This window comes from Podarcis gaigeae (genome assembly GCF_964106915.1).
Source record: "Podarcis gaigeae genome assembly, chromosome: 16".
NCBI classification, from domain to species: Eukaryota; Metazoa; Chordata; class Lepidosauria; order Squamata; family Lacertidae; genus Podarcis; species Podarcis gaigeae.
In genome coordinates, this window is record NC_139693.1 from 18,667,912 (window position 1) to 18,688,429 (window position 20,518).

The 20,518-nt window shown below is 43.7% G+C and overlaps 1 protein-coding gene across 9 annotated transcripts in view; it reads left to right on the plus strand.

Annotated features, from left to right (window-relative positions):
• The window catches only part of LOC310834089 (SLAM family member 5-like), a 33,075-nt gene extending 12,890 nt beyond the window's left edge, over window positions 1-20,185 (plus strand). For 2 of the 9 annotated variants that reach the window (XM_083717456.1, XM_083717458.1), the window contains 6 exons: window positions 4,095-4,205; window positions 5,606-5,644; window positions 10,018-10,067; window positions 12,862-12,954; window positions 17,053-17,142; window positions 18,779-20,185. In XM_083717456.1, coding sequence (XP_083573582.1) covers window positions 4,095-4,205; window positions 5,606-5,644; window positions 10,018-10,067; window positions 12,862-12,954; window positions 17,053-17,142; window positions 18,779-18,865 — 470 coding nt within the window. In that variant the 3' untranslated portion in view covers window positions 18,866-20,185. Of the gene's footprint in view, window positions 1-4,094; window positions 4,206-5,605; window positions 5,645-10,017; window positions 10,068-12,861; window positions 12,955-17,052; window positions 17,305-18,778 lie in introns of those variants that run through there. The other 7 variants (XM_083717459.1, XM_083717460.1, XM_083717452.1 and 4 more) reach the window with 4 other exon arrangements.
• The last annotated feature ends 333 nt before the right edge of the window (window positions 20,186-20,518 follow it).

The following is a 20,518-nucleotide window of genomic DNA, read 5'->3' on the forward strand; positions in this document are numbered from 1 at the left end:
TGTTCAGACCCCTGGGCTCTCACTTGTGGGGTGCCTCAGGGTTCTGTCCTCTCCCCCATGCTTTTTAATATCTATATGAAGCCGCTGGGAGAGATCATCAGGGGGTTTGGACTGGGTGTTCATCAGTATGCAGATGACACCCAGCTCTACCTCTCCTTTAAATCAGAACCAGTGAAGGCGGTGAAGGTCCTGTGTGAGTGCCTGGAGGCGGTTGGAGGTTGGATGGCGGCTAACAGATTGAGGTTGAATCCTGACAAGACAGAAGTACTGTTTTTGGGGGACAGGAGGCGGGCAGGTGTGGAGGATTCCCTGGTCCTGAATGGGGTAACTGCCTCTGAAGGACCAGGTGCGCAGCCTGGGAGTCATTTTGGACTCACAGCTGTCCATGGAGGCGCAGATTAACTCTGTGTCCAGGGCAGCTGTCTACCAGCTCCACCTGGTACGCAGGCTAAGACCCTACCTCCCCGTGGACTGTCTCGCCAGAGTGGTGCATGCTCTAGTTATCTCACGCTTGGACTACTGCAACGCGCTCTACGTGGGGCTACCTTTGAAGGTGACCCGGAAACTGCAATTAATCCAGAATGCGGCAGCTAGACTGGTGACTGGGAGTGGCCGCCGGGACCACATAACACCGGTTCTGAGAGATCTGCATTGGCTCCCAGTACGTTTCCGAGCACGATTCAAAGTGTTGGTGCTGACCTTTAAAGCCCTAAACGGCCTCGGTCCTGTATACCTGAAGGAGCGTCTCCACCCCCATCGTTCAGCCCGGACTCTGAGATCCAGCGCCGAGGGCCTTCTGGCGGTTCCCTCATTGCGAGAAGTGAGGCTACAGGGAACCAGACAGAGGGCCTTCTCGGTAGCGGCGCCCGCCCTGTGGAACGCCCTCCCATCAGATGTCAAAGAGATAAAGAATTACCTGACGTTCAGAAGACATCTTAAGGCAGCCCTGTTCAGGGAAGTTTTTAATATGTAATGCTGTACGGTTTTTAACACTGATTGGGAGCCGCCCAGAGTGGCTGGGGAAAACTCAGCCAGATGGGCGGGGTATAAATAATAAATTATTATTATTATTATAAGAGGCTAGGGTTTTTTTAATTATTTAATGCTAGTTGTTTAAAAGTCCCAAGGAGATTTAAAATATATTAAGTGATATATTAAGGTTGTTGCAAACCTATAACACTCTCACTTGTACTGTTAAGTATGAACTACACTGCAGGGGTGCATAACAGATTCTAGGATTTCTCCATTTGTTTCTATGGGGAGCTCTCACTTCCATCCCTAGGGATGCAGTTAGAAATAACTTAGTAGCATGAACCAAGAAATGGCGTATCCAGACAATGAGATGATTCATTCTGCCCTTTCTAGTACCTATGTGTTTCATTCTTTCCCTTCCCTTTCCACATGTTCTCCATTCCATTCCCCCTCCCACCCAGTTGCCATTTCCCCCCCTCAGTCCAATTAGTCAACATTCTTTGCCACTGACTTCTCATTGGTTCCACCTGTTGCTTGTTGCTCACTCTGAGCCCCTCTGATTCTCACTGTGAACCCAGCAAGATGGTGGCCTCCATGGAGATTAGTTAGCTCTGTGCCCACCCTCTGTCCCTTGTTGCATCCCCCCACCCTCCCAAACTGTAATTCTTCTTCATCTCTGTGACTTATACCACCACTACTACCAGGAAGAGGGTGTCCATTGGCCGAGCAAGTCAAGAGCCTTCTTCTAACCTAGTTCAAAAGGAGGGAGCGTTAACTCTTACCTGCCGCCACCAAATTGCCCCCCTTCAATCTCCAGTTTCCCCTGAGACTCTATTATGTTACATTAAATGCTGTTGCACACACCCCAGTCTTCAAGAAGGGGTTCCTGTGCTTACCCAGGCTTTGGTTTCCTTGGAATGAAGGTCAGTGGAAACCATGGTGTCCTTGGGATATATTATTTTATTTACACATATATGCAACTTCAGCATAGGATGTAAGGACTCACAGCATCAACACCCCCAAAAGATCTTGCTTTCCCTTTAGGATTCCAGCGAAGCCCCAAAGCAGAACTTTGGGTCCCGCACAGAACAGACATGCCTGTGTCTCCAGCTTCCAGCATCAGCCAACCATTCTCTCTCACTCTTGCATACACAGCCTCCCTTGGCCTGCTGTTCTCCATCCTTAGGATGACATGGCATCTGACCCAATCATCTCTAAGACACCCTCTTTGAACATGTAAATGGCAGTACTTAATTCACCAGGCAAAGCCATTCCATTAACAAAGGAAGTAGCCAGAACAGTTCACCAGGTTTTGCCTTATAGATTTTAATCTGACAATCGTGGGATCACAGGTTTGGAAGGGACTTGTGGATCTCGTTCAGACTGACTCTCCCCAACCTATAATGATAGGATAGCACATTTAACATCATGTGCAGTGTTGCCCTAGCAGAATCTGTTGCATGCCCCCAAACCATTTGCAGTATGTTCTTTGTGCCTATTCCTTACCCTGCATGCCTAGAGAAAGATGATCCACGGACCTTCTTCCTCTGTGTGCTTGCAAGGTTAGCAGGCGATGTCAGTGGGCATTCCATACCACCAGAAAGCCTGCTACAAATGGTGGTATCTTTAGGATATATGGTTCTATTTACACATCTATACAACCTGAGCATAGGCAAGAGTGGCTTACAGCATTAACCCCACAACAGATCTTGCTTCCTCATTAGGGCATAGCTGTCAACTTTTCCATTTTCTTGCAAGGAATCCTATTCGGAATAAGGGAATTTCCCTTTAAAAAAAGGAAAACTTTGACAGCTATGCATTAGGGTTTCAGGGGACCCCCAAAGTCCAACACAGAGCAAGACATGTCTCTAGATACCAGCATCAGCCAACTCACACACACAACTCTCCCAAACACAGCCCCCTTACCCTATTGTTCTCCATCCTAGGATGATCTGGCATTCAGCCAGGTACAGTGGGGAAAAGCCCACCCATTTGTCTCTATGGCAACGGAGCTCATTTTTTAAAGATGCAAAGGAACTGGCCTGACAGGTTTCAGCAAGGTTCCACCTATAGATTCTAGCCTCCCATGCACATGATCACAGGTTTGTAAGGGACCCAGGGTATTATTCCATAACAAGACAAAAATGTGTATACTGGGCCAAATTGTGTACAAAAATACATATAGTAGGACTGATGTGCCCTAAAATGCATACAAATGCTTATGCACTGCACTTTTAAAAATTATTGCTATGGGGCAAAACAAAAGATTGGAAAAAGAAGAAATTGAGAGAAACCATAATCCACAGATTCGGCTGTACCTGGGCAGGGTTCACCTGCCAAGCTTTTGTGTGTCATGAAGCATTTAAAAGCAAAGGCAATTTCTCCCTTCACAATGGATGTTATTTTCTTGTTTCACAGCTGTGTTATTTTATGTATTAAATGTCATTATGTGTACTCTATAGTACAAAAATACTTAAAAAAAATTTTTTTTTAAGACTTCCAATAAAAAAAATGTTGGCACCTTTGCAAAATAGCACCTTATGCCCAAGGGTGGGCCCTTTGTAGACTGGGGGTGTTGGTCTATAATCCAAAGGTGCTGTCAAAGGTTTGAGATGTCACAGCAGATTTTTTAGAAGAAGTTTTTCTTCTTTGTATGGCAGTTATTTACTTTTATTCAGTGCTTTTTTTGGGGGGGATGCAGGGGTGCGCATACTCCTAAACATTTTGTGAATCTAAGTTTGGCCTCATTGAGGGGCAGTATTTCAATATGAGTAGGAGAATGAGAGTCCCCTAAACATTTTTTTTTAGAAAAAAGCACTTCTTGTCCTCCACCTAATTTCATCTGCCACATCCCTTTGTCAGCCTAAATCAGAGGTGGTGGGGGCTGTTCTTTTATTTTTTTAAAAAAGCATACGCTAAAGATCAGATATTACAGTGAATGAGTTGCTGACATAAGAATAGGTTTATTCAGAAAAAAAGTTATGCAATTTAAGTAGGCTTAGCAAAGCCCTTGTGACTTAGCTTCCGCAATGTTTTCACAATTGTATCATTACTACTGGAATTACTAAATTATATTGTTGTTTGTTTGTTTGTTTGTTTGTTTGTTTGTTTGTTTGTTTAAGAAGGCGAACCTACTGGCAGCACCTCTACGGTCATAGGGTCTATCTTTGCAGTGGTAGTTGTAATCACCATCACCTGCGCTGGACTTTTTGTGTGTTGGAAGAAGAAAAGAGGTAAGGGGTTTCACACAACTATCTGAACCGCTTCAAAATTCCCTGTTGAAAAAGTGAACGAATCTAAACTAAGAGAATCATAGAATTGTAGAGTTGGTCATCTAGTCCTCACAGAGATACAGTTCTCTGGGAAGAAGGATTGATTGTTAAACCACTTGGAGACGTAGCCCTGAGAGAGGCCACTCTTGATCACGGCCCAGAGCAGTTGACACCCATCAGCCATCCATTGGGCTAATCTATTTTTTATATATGTAATATTTTTTATTAGTTTTACATAGAAATTAACAAGCATAACAATTCAAAAAGAAAAAAGAAGCAAAAAGAAAAGGTTCTCTCGAACCTTCAGACCTCCCTCCCTCCCTCCCTGGGTAACATTTCTAAATTTTATTCCTGCATCTATTAAATATCCATAGCATCCAAAATTCTTGTTACTTTACAAGTGTCATTGTCATTCCTGCCAATGATTTCAACTGTTTGTAGTGGTCTCTCAAATATGTTAAAAAGTTATTCCAGTCTTTCACAAATATTTGGTTTCTGATCTTTCCTGTCAATCTTGCCATTTTGGCATATTCCACCAGCTTGGTCTGCCACTCAGTACTTTTTCTTCTTTCCATCTCTGGGCTAAGAGCATCCTTGCTGCTGTTGTTGCATATATAAACAATATTTTCTTTTGGTAGTTCCACACCTATGATTCATAACAGAAAAGCTTCTGGTTTTTTTAAACAAAGGTTATCTTAAACATCCCCCCCCCCAATTCATTATATATCATTTCCTAGAAAGCTTTTACCACCCCTCATGATAAAAGTACCTTCCTTCCTTTTACATTTCCAGCACACATTTGAATTGGTTCTATACATCTCAGTCCACCTGCTGACGCCATTGAGCCATATGTAGTCTGACTAGGGGAATCAGTGAAGTCCCTGCGATTGGCACGATTGGCGCTTGGATTTGTGGGTGCCACGGCCCCCGGGGGGACAGGGAAGGTCTTCCTCTCCTTTTCTGCCTAAGTGTGAGAGTAATGTCCCTGCTAGGGTTGCCAGCTCTTTTTACCAGACCTTGCTCCTCTCCCCGTTGCATCTCCTTGCTCCTCAGATAGTGAACAGGTTTACTGGCTGGTATCTGTGTCCAACATTCGATAGCAGACCAAGCAGGATTTTCTTTCCCCCTGGTCAATTGGCATCACTTACCAACAAAGGGATAGTTGTACAAAGCTCAGTGCTATTTGGCACCAGTGGCTATTCCACAGGCTCCTGCATGAAAAACAGCCCTGCAGCAAATCGCTGAAGGGAGGGGGAACCACCTCCCACCCCCCAGGAGATCAGCATTAAGACATCTGTGCCTGCTTTTGTTCCGCTCACTTCCCCTTTTTCACTTTGTTTTTTTTTTTCTCCTTTCCAAAGGTTCCCACAGGAAACAGCTGGATTCTGCACCTCAGTCAGGTAAAACAGCCACCAGTTCCTGCTTTGACAGTGCCCATCCATAGTGGGCAATTCCTCTTCTCATGATCCTAGAATTTGTAGTCATCCCATGTGAAATACCGTAGATTTGCAGAAGATTCAGGACAGGCAGACAAAGGATAGTACTTTGCCGCAAAATGCCTAATTGATTCATGTCCTTCACTGGGCTAGTGGCTACTAGGAGGGGATTAAGCAAATTCCTGGAGGCAGCCTATCTCTGAATCCTGGTTGCTGAGGGTTGGAAGTAGGCAGAGGGCTGTCGCACCCATGGCTTGCTCACGGGCTTTCCATAATGTGCATCTGGCTGGCCACTATGAGAACAGGATGTTGAATTAGACGGGCCTTTGGCCTGATCCAGCAGCCAGCTTCTTAGGTTCCTAGAATAGTTGTGGAGGAGTGGGGCAGCAGGTTTTTGCAACAGGTCTCTGCACACTTCAGCCAGTCCGTTTAAACTTGCTCTCCTTTCTATCAAGTGGGGCAGTTTCAAAGCACGCTTTTTAGCTTTGAGCAGCGAACAATTAATAGATGTGATAATCAGCGAAGTAGACTTTCAATCCCAGGTTGAAATATGTCTCCTAATTACTTGGCAGGTGGTGCTACAGATCCCTGAGTGAGGCAAGGGGCCCTCTGCACACACACGCACCCCTCCAGCCTTTCCCCAGAGCTGGCTACGAGTTTCTGCACACTGTTTGAAACAGGATGTCCCCATCACCCCGCTGCCACCTTCCCTGTCTGACTCGGTGCTCCCTTACTCCCTCACATCACGCACCCCCATTCTCCTTTTGCCGTCCCACAGGCAGGAGCTGAGTGTGACTCTCTTGGGCTCCTGTTAAACTTGCCAGTCACAGTGTTGAACTAGGGCTAGGGAAACCCAGGTTCAAATCACCCCTCTGCTCACATTGCACCGTTCAGTATCTTTTGACTAACCTACCTCACAGGGTTGTTGTGAGGAGAAGATGGACATTTTTTTTATTGTTAATGGCAGCAACCATGATAAAATGCAACAGCTGGTGCTCTGCTCCTTCCCTCCCTCCCTCCCTGCCCCAGTACCTATGCTTTCACTGGGTTTCTGAGGGAATCACCCACTTCTTCCTCGAAGTGGAGTATGACACTTATCTCTGCTGTGGGTCCTGGCTGGTGTGTGACTACACTGTCCGCTGACCACCAGCCCTCCTTATTCAGGCTGCAGCATTTTGCCAATTAATCGGTTAGATTAACCAGTTTAAAAAGTCTACGGGTCAGCTTCAAAAGTGCCCTAAATTAATTGGATATCTGATAATTTTGAGCCAACGCTGTACAACAGCACCTTAGAATTGGCATCCCCTCTTGCCTTCCCTCTCTCCCTGCACACATGGGAAGGCCTCTGCTAAGGTGTTGACACTTTTGAGACCCGTGTGTGTGTGTGTGTGTGTGTGTGTGTGTGTGTGTGCATCCTCTAATGGCAAGGGCTTTCCCCGCTTTCAGTAGTGTTCTATTTATGTGCAGATTCAATGAAACATTGTTTGTTTGATTAATCAACTAACTACTATTCTGGAAGTGATTGCTCTTTGTTTTTCTTGACAATAAGCAACTAACATGATTAATCAACTAAAGAGTCCTTTAATCAGATGACAGCTCTGTTCCCTAATTTGCCCAGTTAGGCCCCATCCGAGAGCGTCTCATACCATCCTTGGGCCAGGACCACCACTCAGTACACACACAAACGCAAGCTTCCTCCCCCCCTTTTAAAATTAATTTTCCAAAATTTTAAACAAACAAACAAACATAAATCATGACTGAACTTGGTCCAATCTTAGTATCATTGTTAAATGACTTCCTCAAATTCCCTTAACTGAATTTCATTATATATCATTGTAACGGTTTTCCAAGATAATATCTCATAAAATTTACTTACCTCTCAACATCTTTATCTCTTTTCATCATAACTTTAAACATGTTGTTATATAACTTCACATATTTAAATCCTTAGCCTAGCTGTTATTTTGCAAGTGTTTCTATTTAATTTATCTTACCATATCTGGATAAATTTCAAACACAAACGCAAGCTTCCTGGCCTCTTATACATTAGCTGAAGGCTCTTTGCCTCTCATTAGAACTGACAAGGGAAAACTGGAAACTGACAGAATTTCATGCTTGGCAACTGACTCCCTCTTGTCTTTTGCCATCAACTGGATAGCTCAGTTGGCTAGAGCATGGTGCTGATAACGCCAAGGTTGCGAGTTCAGTCCCCGTTCTCCAATGTTCTTCTTAAGTTGTTTTTGGTCATTCCTGGGATGGCTCAGTTGGTAGAGCATGAGACTCTTAATCTCAGGGTTGTGAGTTTGAACCCCACATTGAGCAAAGGATTCCTGCAATGCAGGAGGTTGGACTGTTAGGAGTGGCCCAAATGGCCCCTTCCAACTGTACAATTCTATAGTTCTATGATGGTTTATCAGTTCATATGTTGAGAATGTACAATGGGGAGAATCCATACTTGCATTCCTCTCACACAGTGACTCCTGAGTGTGTATACTTCAGGGCTGTGGGATGTGAAGGAGAGGAAAGAAAGAGAAAAAAATTACCTACGTACTTAATTTCTAGAGAAATGTTTGGGTATTCTTTTTACCTGGAAAGGTGATATGTCATGAGTGCTTATGTGTTTTAAAATGTTTTTTTACATCTTATTAGTGTTTCTTAAATGATTTAAATAGGTTTTTATTTTATTGTCAATTGTATTGTTTTGCTACTTCGTGGTTTGCCATCCTGTGCAGTAGAAATTTTAATGATGATGATGATGAATGAAGAAGTGCTCTGCTTAGAAAGGACTAATACTAAAAGTAAAGTAAAAGAAGTCTTTTTAAACTAAACTTCGTGCAAGCAAGGTGGGTGATAGCCAACTAAGTTCTACTTAGAGGAGGCCCATAAAAATTAATGCGCATGAGTAACTTAGGTACCTTAATTTGAATAGGTTTACACTGAGTATGGCTAACATTGGATGCAACCCACATGACTTGCTATTTGTGATGCTACAAGTGTTGTCCAGTAGGTGCCTGCGAGAGTTCCTCCATTGCCTTAAAATGAGACCTGGAACAATTTTGCCCTCCTCTTGGTAAAACACATGTAGAGATGAAAATACAGTGTCTGCCTTCCAGGAACAGAATCCAAGTATGGGTTAATGGGACCAATGGAGGCAGATGCTCTCAAGGAAAGGGGGGCGGGGAGAGAAGTAGAAAGTGTTAATACAGAGCAAAGGCAGAAATTAAAACAAATGGCAATACAAAATGCTTGATTAACAAAAGTGAACATTAATTTGGAAGGTACAGAAACTTCAGTAAGAAGAAAAGACTAGACGCTCAAATCTATAGTAAAAGTGAACAATCTTTGCAGTGATGTAAATAATGCAGTTTTATGAAGAATGTGAATTTTATAGAGGGAAAACCCAGAGAAAGTCCATTGCTGCCGGGCTTTTTGACTGAAAGCTGTGAATTCTGTACAGTATAAACCCCCTAAAACTACTATTCTGGAAATGATTGCTCTTTTCTCTTGTTTTTCTTGACAGTAAGCAACAGATTGCTGCAGACGTATTTGTAGGTTCTAAAACAAAATGCCTTTTCTCTCTCTACCACAAATTTATAGTTGATTTAAATTATTTTGGATTCATTCAAAGGACCCTGGGACCTGTAGCTAGATTTGCTGAGGCCTTTTTATGAAAGGTGCCTGAGCATTCAATGAAACTACCGTTCCCAGGATTCCTTGGTTTATGTCCATAACAATGATGGAGGATTTTAAACTGGTTTACATCTGCAACATAAATAATCTCCTATGGAGGATTTCACATTTATGTTCCTTCGCTGTTTTGTGATTGTATGTGTGTGTGTGAAATAAATATATATATATGATTAAACTGCAAAGCTTATTGATTGGCTCTTTCTGCTTACATTTAACATTTTTGTAATTTTTATTTTTTGCAAAAACTAATCTGCTTCTTGATGTTTCTCCTGTGCTCCTCTTTCTTGGCATTTAACAGCATTTAAAAAACTAAATCTTAAGATACATTTTCTAATGGATTATCGACACATTAATCAATAGCCAGTGCTTCAGCTGACAACTCCAAATTCACTGATGAGAGTCCTCCAGAAATACAGAGAAAATAAAAGAAAATGACTTTCTCTTGGGCAGATCTATCCTCTTTCATTTGCAAGACCAAACAACAAAGGTGGCCAGAAAGAGAGACCTATCTGCCTAGAGACTAGACAATTACTGTAGTAATTATAATTTGTCAGCTCCTTGGAAGGGCTATAAGAAGAATCATAATTAAAGCATATCTGAATGGGGTGGAGGCCCATTCAGTTAACATACATGATTTCTCTTTGCAGAATCCAAAGAGTGCCACACTGTTTATTCTCAAATTGAAAACATTCCCCAGGTAAGTTCCATTGAGCCAACTGAGCCACGGAGGGATTTTCCACTCAAGTGGTATGTACATGTTAGAGGGTTAAAATATAAGCAAGGCTGTTTTTCCTGTCAGCATTTCCATTTGATTTTGCAAATCCTGGTACACAGCATCACGGTTTGATGTGTTTCCACTTGGCCCACTGTATGTCCCTGTTTCACCTCAACAACTCCCCTAGTGATCATCTTCCTGTGTCTGCAGCCAAGAGCACCTTGGGATTTACTCCCAAGAAAGAGAGGACAAGGGACGTGGGTGGCGCTGTGGGTTAAACCACAGAGCCTAGGACTTGCCATTGCTCAGTCCCTGCTCCTGCCCACCTAGCAGTTCAAAAGCACATCAAGGTACAAGTAGATAAATAGGTACTGCTCCAGTGGGAAGGTAAACAGCATTTCCATGCGCTGCTCTGGTTCGCCAGAAACAGCTTAGTCATGTTGGCCACATGACCCAGAAGCTGTACGCTGGCTCCCTAGGCCAATAAAGCGAGATGAGCACCGGAACCCCAGAGTCAGCCACGACTGGACCTAATGGTCAGGGGTCCCTTTACCTTTACTTTTTAAGAGAGGACAAGTCTACATGAACACATCACAGAGCTGAAGCTTAAACTCTTTCTTAGCTCCTCTTCTGACTGGCGCATGCACACAGACACACACACACTGCCTGGTTTTAAAAGAGGATTGCACAAATTTGTGGAAGAGGAAGCTGTTGATGTCTACTAGCCGCAATGGTTATGCTCTCCCTCCACCATTAGAGGTGAGCCACTGGCCAGATGCTCACTTGGTCCAGCATCCTGTTCTCACAGTGGCCAAACAGATGACTGTGGGAAACCCACAAGAGTAATTTCCCCTCCTGTGGTTTGCTAGCAGCTGGTTTCCAGAAGCATTGCTGCCTCTGAACATGGAGGTGGAGCATAGCCATTGTGGGAGGGTTGCTCATGAGTTCCACTGTACCTGCTTGGAGATCCCAGCTTTGCTTCTTCTCAAAGTGAGTGAAAGGAGACAGATCTACACCCGCTCTCCACATTCTTGTTTGCAGAGACTGATGAGCAGAGAGTAGCATGTCTTCCCCCTCCCCATTGTTTCAGTCCTACCTACCAGTGAGTAAGCCCCATCAAATCCCATGGGGCTTTCTTCTGAGCAGACACAGATAGGATTGCAGTAGGCAGGCAGTGGGTGGGTGAGTGGTGTGGGGTGCTCCTCCATGACACAACCACCCCTGTAGGACCACCATCCCCAGGAAACAGTTCCAACTTTATACTCCTGGGATTCACCACTCAAACACTTTTGAAATGAGAGCAAAACTGGCTTTAGAACTGCTTCAAAGCACAGCATTTCAGAATTAAACTAGCAGATTGTTGGTAACTTCATGTGTACCAGGTTCAAAAGAATGGGTGTGAATGCACTGAAGGGTAATGCACTCTGATGATCAGAGCACATTGTTTTGAACTGGATCAGGTGCACCCTCGTTTCACTGAGCTCAGTCTCGTAGACACCAGTCTTTCCTAAACGGTGCCATCCAAATGTCCTAATGGGAGCAGTTGAGAGTTGTGGTCCGAAATATCTGGAAGGCATCAGGTCAGTGAAGGCCGATCATTGCCTGGCAGCATCTCTCCAAGGTATCAGTGCCCACATCATGGTCCTGCCCGTCATTGTTGATCCTGTAGACCAGGGACGTCCAACTCCCAATAGACTGTGATCTACCTACAGTATTAAAAAACTGGCAGTGATCTACCCATCGTCGGACCAAAGTTGTAGAGCTTTTTTTTTTTGGGGGGGGAGATCGCTGAGGGGCCAGAGATCTACCAGAATCACCTCCCCCCCAACCCCCTCCTACAGTGAACATGATGAGTAGTAAATGATAACTACAATGGAATTCAAAATGGGGGCAAGGTTTCAAAAGCAAATAAGCCCTGAGCAGAACTCAGTAGTAGTTTATCATGCTTAAAATACCAGCGACATGTTCACACCTTTTTGCTAGGTTAGTCTCTTGAGGACTGAAGACCTGTGAGGAGGTGCTTCAGTGCTTCCGAAAGATCTCAGGCATGGACTTCGAAACACTCATTCTCTCACATTTGCTTACATCAATACCATATTCTTGAAAAAAGTCAGTGGAAACTGTGGGTGGAGCCAGTCTCTCAAGGTATTTTTACTTTCCTAAGGGGTGGGTAGGGGAAGTGTTAGTTTCTATTTCACAAGTATTTTATCAAAAAATTAAAACCACCTTCTTAAAAGCTCAGAAACGTGTGATGTGTATCTGATTTTACTTTGCTCCACAAATGAGGATTTTAATCATCGCATCCACTTTGCAAAAAAAAAAAGGGGGGTACCACATAGCTTGAGAATTTCCATTCACACCATATTTTAGTCACCAAAATTCAATAAACATCTGCATGGCCTTTTAAAAAAAATTATAAGTGACTTTTGGCTTCATTTCTGGCCACATCCATGGCTTATATCCCATAATTCCTTGCATGCTCCTCCCGGATCACAGAGGCCAAACAGGCAATGATTACGTACTTCTTTGGGCTGCTCTATCCACTTCTTTGGTGGACTGGGGGGGGGGGAGTCTGACTTTTTAAAATACAACACTTAATATGGATAGTTTAGGGATAATTTACCCCCTTGGTGGTAAAGCCATCATAACAATGTCCTGCTTATCCCTCTTGTCACCTTTATTATTATTATTATTATTATTATTATTAATTAAATTTATTCCAACCCACAATATCACAGGCACCAGTAAACGTTGCAGCTTTCTCTTCCACTCACAGAATTCCCCATCGGAAACCCAACAGCGGAGAGGACCAAAGGCAAAGAAGGATGTGCCCCAGACCATCTACACCACAGTACACCTCCCCAAACAGGTAGGAAGCTGCTACCATCCATCTACATTAGAAAAACAGAGCTTCAGACCTGAAAATATTGACACAGAAAACAGGAAATTGGAAAATTCATTTTAAAAAAAGAAACTAGTTGTAGTTGAAGTACAAGTACGTGTCCAAAAAGGAACTGACTCCAGTTCATGGTTGTCCTGTTACAAAATCAATGGGTTTGGTTCATGTCCAGTTCACAGTTCAATTCACGGTTTGTTCAAATGTTCCTCAGCAATTTCTTTTCAGCTTTCAGAATGCTATGAGCATCTGCGGTGAAGTGTAAAATACGCTTAAAACTGAGGAAACATCAAAACGCCTGCACAGTAGAATGTGAAGCGTTACTTTCATTTTCCCCAGCCGTAACATTCTTTGAGCTTAAAGGTCGAAAGAATATAAAGAGTATTTTTAAAAAAGAGTAAGAAAATGAACAGTTTCTAGTTCATCTTCAAGTACAAAGTTCTACCTCAGGATGGACTTAGTTCATGTTCTAGCTGGCGGGAACTGCTTTTAGTTCAAAGCTTTTTGAATTAATTGGGTAAATTGGTCAGGCCACCCTTATAGTCCTGTCTCCCGTTCTGGCAAGCTGGAAGGTGTGCAGAGGAGGGCGACCAAGATGATCAAGGGTCTGGAAACCAAGCCATATAAGGAACGGTTGAGGGAGCTGGGTATGTTTAGCCTGGAAAAGAGCAGACTCAGAGGACATGCGATAGTCATCCTCAAATATCTGAAGGCCTTCACAAGACAGATGGAGCAAGCTTGTTTTCTGCTGCTCCAGAGGGGAGGACCTGAACCGATGGATTCAAGTTACAAGAAAGGGAATTTTGACTAAACCTAAGGAATAACTTTCTGACATTAAAAGCCATTTGACAGTGGAACTTTGTAAGGTGGTGGACCTTCATTAGAGGTTTTTAAGAAGAAGAAGAGTTTGGATTTGATATCCTGCTTTATCACTACCCGAAGGAGTCTCAAAGCGGCTAACATTCTCCTTTCCCTTCCTCACCCACAACAAACACTCTGTGAGGTGAGTGGGGCTGAGAGACTTCAGAGAAGTGTGACTGGCCCAAGGTCACCCAGCAGCTGCATGTGGAGGAACTGGGAATTGAACCCGGTTTACCAGATTACGAGTCCACCACTCTTAACCACAAGAAGAGGTTGGATGGCCATCTGTCATGGATTATTTAGCTGAGATTCCTGCTTGGCAGGTGGTTGGGCAAGATCCGCAGGGTTCCTTCCAACTCCACAAATCTATGATTTTATTATTCATTCCAAGCACTGCAGAAAACTGAGGAATTGTGTCCTGATTACAGGACTGGACTTCGCTTCATCTCTGCTATGATTTCAGATTAGATGATTCAGAGCACAGAGATAGGGATTCAGGAAGCTGCCTTATATCAGATCAGACCATTGGTCTATTTAACTCAATACTGTCTACAATTAGTGGCAATGATTCTCCAGGGTCTGAGGCAGAGGATATTCCCAATGCTACCAGTGATGTCAAGAATTGTAAGTAAGACCTTCTGAGTGCACAGACCAGCAAGCATTCTGCAAATGAGCCAAGGGCCTTTCCGAAAGATGCACAAGGTACAGGAAGCACAAGGGCCTCTTTCTTCCTGTCCTACATGAAAAACCCACTGCAAAAATTGCCTTGCCCCTGAAAAGTTCCCCTGAAAGCTGCATACTTTCTGCAAATGGCATAGAATTTCTTGGCATTAGAAATGTGGTCTAATAACAATACGAACCATTTTATTAGTAATTAGCAATGGGACTTTTTAGTTTAGAGAAAGAGCAAGTATGAGGTGGCATGATAGAAATTCGCAAAACTATTCATGGCATGGAGAAAGCATTTCCCCCCTCTCTCATAATGCTAGAACTCGCAGACATCCACTGAAGGTTGGAAGATTCAGGACAGACAAAGGGAAATACATTTATTTATTTATTTATTTATTTATTTATTTATTTATTTATTTATTTATTTATTTAGAATTTCATTTATTTATTAAAGTTCTTATGTTACATCGGTAAACATTATCATATTACATCACAAGGCTTATTATACTATAATTTTCAACATGTATACAAAGTTTATATACTAAAAGAAAAAGAAAAAACAAGGACAAAAAACTTTTCCAAAATCATATATGTACCAACACTTTGGACTTCCTGTCTATCCCGTTGTATACTCCTTTTTTACAAATGAATGTACTCTTATTATTGTATATTTCTTTACATTTTATCTAATACATTCCTATATCAATATGTACCCTTGGTCTTATTTCTCAACTCAGTCTCTCTCCAACGCCAATCGAATGCTAGCATAGATAGTGAACCTTTACTGTATTTTTGAACATATATCTTATGTCTATCCCACTTTTCCATAATTTTTTGTTTTGAAAGGAAGTACTTTTAAATGCAACACAGAAACTGTGGAACTCCCTCCCGCAGGAGCCAGTGATGCCGCCAACTTGGGTGGATTAAAAAAAGAGGATTAGACAAATTCATGGAGGACTAAGTTATCAAGAGCTACTTGCCATGATGGCTCTGCTCTGCCTCCAGAGTCAGAGGCAGTTACACTTCTGAATATCAGTTGCTGGAAAACACAGGAGGGGAGAGAGCTTTCGCGCTTAGGTCCTGCTTGCTGGTTTCCTGCAGGCATCTGGTTGGTGTTGTAAACAAAAATTGCCCTTTTCCCTTATGGGGTATCCAAGAGCCCATATAGGTCCTTGCATAGGTTCCCTATTGGTAGGAGAGAATAACAGAGGCCAACCAGAGAATATTGAAAAGCAAAGCAGCTAGTAAGCTTGATCTTTATTGATCTGTTGCATCAGGGTGCTCCGCTCACACGCAGGAAAGGAGGAGGAACCCATAACAATGGCGCGCAAGGCCTTATAAAGACTTCTGAAACTGCCACCCTGTAGATCAAGACCACCCCCAGAAACATCATACATACATCACAGTAGGGGTGTAACCTAAGTCCACCCTCCAGATACATCACACCTACATCACAAAAAAGCTGGTCTAAAACAGAAATTTGAATGTTGTTTTTCTCCTGTCGTTTTTTCTCCTGTCTGGCAGGTTACTTGATTGGATTGCTTAGAAAGCCCGGCCATTCTTTTGTAGTGATAAATACTTAGTTCCTGGGCCAGGTCACAGGCTCACACCCTATTCATATCTTAAATGTGCCCTTAAGACAGGATTTGTGAGGAAAGAGACAATGGGAGGTTTCCCACTTTGACCTTGCAGAGAAAACATTTGCTCAGTTTAGGAATCAAAATGGTTCCAGGTCGGTCTTCCTGTGCTGATCTATGCACGTGCTTGGTTGGTACACTTATGAACATTACCATATGTCTAAGACCTCAAAATTCCTATCACATTGGCCATTGTGAGAATAAGTTGCTGGACTAGATGATCCAGCAGGGATGTCTTACGTTCTTACGGTCAGCTTGGTTTAACAGCTTATTAAAAACAACTCCCAAAACTACATAAGAATCTTCTCCTAAACTCTTCCAAACAATTTTTTTTTTATCATCTTGAGATCAGGAATCAGCGTGTGTGTTTAAAGTGAGGGGGAAGCTGAATCCCTTCTTCTTCCTTGTCATTCTATAAGGCGGGCCGAGGATAGCCAATGTGGTGTTCTCCAGATGCTGTGGACTACAACTCCCATAATCCCTGACGATTGGCCATTCTGGCTTGGGCTGATGGGACTTGTGGCCCACCAGGTCTGGAAGACACCATGTTGGTTAGCCCCTCTCTAAGATAATACTAAGTACTTTGAAGCTGGCCATCTCTTTGCACAACCACCCTAGGGCACAGTTCTTCAGCCTTAAGTCCCCAGATGTTATTGGACTACAACTCCTATTATCCCCAGCCTGCTTAGTCAATGGTCAGGGATGATGGGAGTTGTGGTCCAACAACATCTGTTATTTCAAGGTTAAAGACAACTGCCCTAGGAAACCTGATCCCTCTTTGGCAGGATACAGATTTGAGATTCATGGCAATCAATAGTTGGGTTTTTTTCCAGTGATGTTCCAGCTCCACAAGGCCTGTTTGACCACCACCACCACCCTGTAAATGTCTTCTTCTCTTTCCCAGAATCCTTTGCAAACAGACGACGAGAAGATGCGGAGAACCAGAGAAAAGAGTGAGAAAACAATTTACTCAGAGATCACCAAGCCTCAAGAGGCACGTGGATTCTTAAACATTTATTTCTTAGCAAGTGGAGATGGGTTGCAGCATGGAAAGGGGAGTGGGGAAGCTGGATCCATTGCAAAGCCACGTGTTACTCAAGGCTGGTGGCATAGCAAGTTGCAAGATCTGTGGTTGCGTTAAAGGTGGGGGTGGGAAGATGTGAGTGGAATCTCCAGGTGTGTATGGGGGGGAGTCACACCACAGCACAGAATGTGGTCTTAGCTGCTAAATTTATTTTCCTAACAGCCTCAGCTTTCATTTTCTTTTTTAATGGAAATGAGCTCCTTGGCTTCCCACACTTGCAAAGGGGGAAGTCTGAAAAATGCCTCTCCATGGTTGGGAGATGACCCCCCCCCCCCAACAAGATTCCCCATAGTCTATGCGAGTGCATTTCACAGCCACTTTGCCCCTCCTTGTGACTAGCAAGCTGCAATAAGTTCTGCAAAGCGGTAAAAAGGAACTTTCACAATGCAAGAGAAGCCACACGTATATTCTCAACTTACCCCATCGACACAGGTTGCATCATTTTCAATCTGCTGCTTTCTTTTTAAATGCAACCTAGGTTTGTAACTAGGGACGCAGGTGGCGCTGTGATCTAAACCACTGAGCCTCTTGGGCTTGCTGATCAGAAGGTCAGCGGTTCGAATCCCTGTGATGGGTTGAGCTCCCGTTGCTCAATCCCAGCTCCTGCCAACCTTGCAGTTCGAAAGCATGCCAAAAAGTGCAAGTAGATAAATAGGTACCGCTCCGGCAGGAAGGTAAACGGCGTTTCCATGGGCTGCTCTGGTTTCAGTGTTCCATTGTGCCAGAAGCAGCTTAGTCATTCTGGCCACATGACCCGGAAAAACTGTCTGCGGACAAACGCCGGCTCCCTCGGCCTGTAAAGTGAGATGAGTGTCACAACCCCAGAGTTGTCTGTGACTGGACTTAACTGTCAATGGACCTTTACCTTTACCTTTACCTTTAGGTTTGTAACTATCCCAGTATTAAACTCTTGACCTTCACAGACACACATCCTTCTCCTTCTGAATCTGTGAGGCTCAGCTCACCACCTATGGCATACTTCCCCAACCTGGTGCCCTTTAGACATTTAGGACCACAACTCCCATAAGCCTGAGCTAGGACAGCCATATGTTGCTGGCACTGATAGGACCATGGCTGGGGCTGATGGGAATTGTTGGCCAAAACACCTGCAGGGCATCAGATTGGACAAAGATCTGTGTTGTGTCCACATTTGGTTCACACACGCTCCTCTCCCTCCTCATTTAATCCCCCTAACAACCATGTGAGGTAGGTTAGGCTAAGAGGAAGTGACTGGCCCAAGGTCAAGTGGGGCTTTGAACCCTGGTCTCCCAGGTCGTAGTCCAACACTCTCACCACTAGGCTGCTGGGGATGAGCAGCAGCTTCGGGTAGCTACTCATGCTGTGCTTTTGGCAATTTCGGAGACACCACCATGGGGAAGAGCCTGCTGGACTAGGCAGACACACCTTGGCTTTTCCGGGCAACAGGGCTCAGCTGGTATTCTGATGTGCATTGCTGAATTGGTGCTCTTTCTGCAAACAGGCAGCAGCATCTTCCAGAATAGGCAGCAACTTGTGCCTGTGGACACGTGTTTGTTTTCTCTTGCAGTGCGAGGGCCAGGACTCCAAGACAGTCTATGAGACAGTGAACAACCCAAGACCTCCTGAAACCACAGAGTACAACAAAATTCTCTAGCAACCCAAGGACCAAGGGGACAAAGCAGTAGCAGAGACTGGACCACCAGAGGGAAATAAAAAATTTAAGGTCTTATATAGAGTGGTACCTCGGGTTAAGGAGGAGGGCAAAACTAGAAGGAGTTGGCTCCACCTATCATTGTCTGTTGAGCTTCCTGCCTTGCGCATCCCACGGGGTACCAGCCATCACAGCAAACCAGGGCAGCACCGCCACCAGCAGCATCTCGTAGAAACTCGCTCTTCCAAAGCAGAGCAGAAGGAAAAAATGCACCATGTCAATCACCTGTCTTCACAATTACGTCAGGCGGCCTGCTTTTGCCCACATGGTTTGAAATCAAAGCCCTGTGTTTTGCAAACCCCGACAATCAGTTAATTGTTGAGGTTTGCAAAATGCCTCACACCACCCAATGCAATGTCTCATTCCGTTCTAAAGCAGTCCAAGTTGGTGGCCAGCCTTACCTCTTGTGGGAACAAGTACAGTGGTACCTCGGGTTAAGTACTTAATTCATTCCGTAGGTCCGTTCTTAACCTGAAACTGTTCTTAACCTGAAGCACCACTTTAGCTAATGGGGCCTCCTGCTGTCGCCGCACCGCCGGAGCACAATTTCTGTTCTCAGCCTGAAGCAAAGTTCTTAACACAAGGTACTATTTCTGGGTTAGCGGAGTCTGTAACCTGAAGCGTATGTAACCTGAAGCGTATGTAACCCGAGGTACCACTGTACCATCATTTGGCTATATGCTCTGTGAAGATCTTTCTTTTCTTTTCTTTTCTTTTCTTTTTTCTTTTATGGTGGCCGTCACAGTGTCTCTGTCCACCCATCTGTTGCTTTCCACCCATTCATATCTGCTGCCTATTTGGGACCCTTATTTGCAATAGAAAATATGCACTGGAAGTCAAAATACATGAATATTTGGAGTCAAAATTGAGCAGAAACGTGGACCCGTCATCTGCAGCAGCCCAGGACGGCAGGGTTGTCTGCTTCCAAGAGAATTGTAGAGATCTTTTATGCAGGCCCCTGCTTCAAGTGCCTCCACCTTTGGAGAGAAGATGAATTATCTTCATGAGAAAGGACCCCTCTTCTGCAATGGCATCCACAGAACTCACTCACTTGTCTCCCCTTCCAGATTAATTGGCATTTGATTGGTTTTCTTGTAGGCATGTGCATTTTTGTTTGGCACTTTAGGGAAATTTTGAATGTTGTGTGCATGTACATTACCTTGTTAAATGACTGTCTGTAATGCTTTGATTTCTAAGGACTTTGAGATCTTCAACAATGAAAAAACATAATGCCCGATTTTAAATAAATAACTATTCCCCCTTTCTTCCTGTCCATTCTTCTTCAGCTGCTCAGTCCACCCTTCCTTGGTTCAGCCATCTCTGCCTTCTCAGTCCCTTCACTCTCCGCTCACATTCCATGCCTACCAATCAAACATCAAGGGACAGATTGGGAAGAAATTTTATTCTGTTTGCTTTTAAAGGCAACCTTGCATAATTCACACTTTTCAAGAACCAAGCAACAGTCATCTTTCAAAATCTGCACTTCTTTAAGTTTTGCAGTGCACTTCTCCAGTAATATGTTAAAAAAATTGTATAAGCCAGGGTAAAGTGTTCGTAGAAATGGAAATGTGAAAGTGAAAATAACATACAATAATG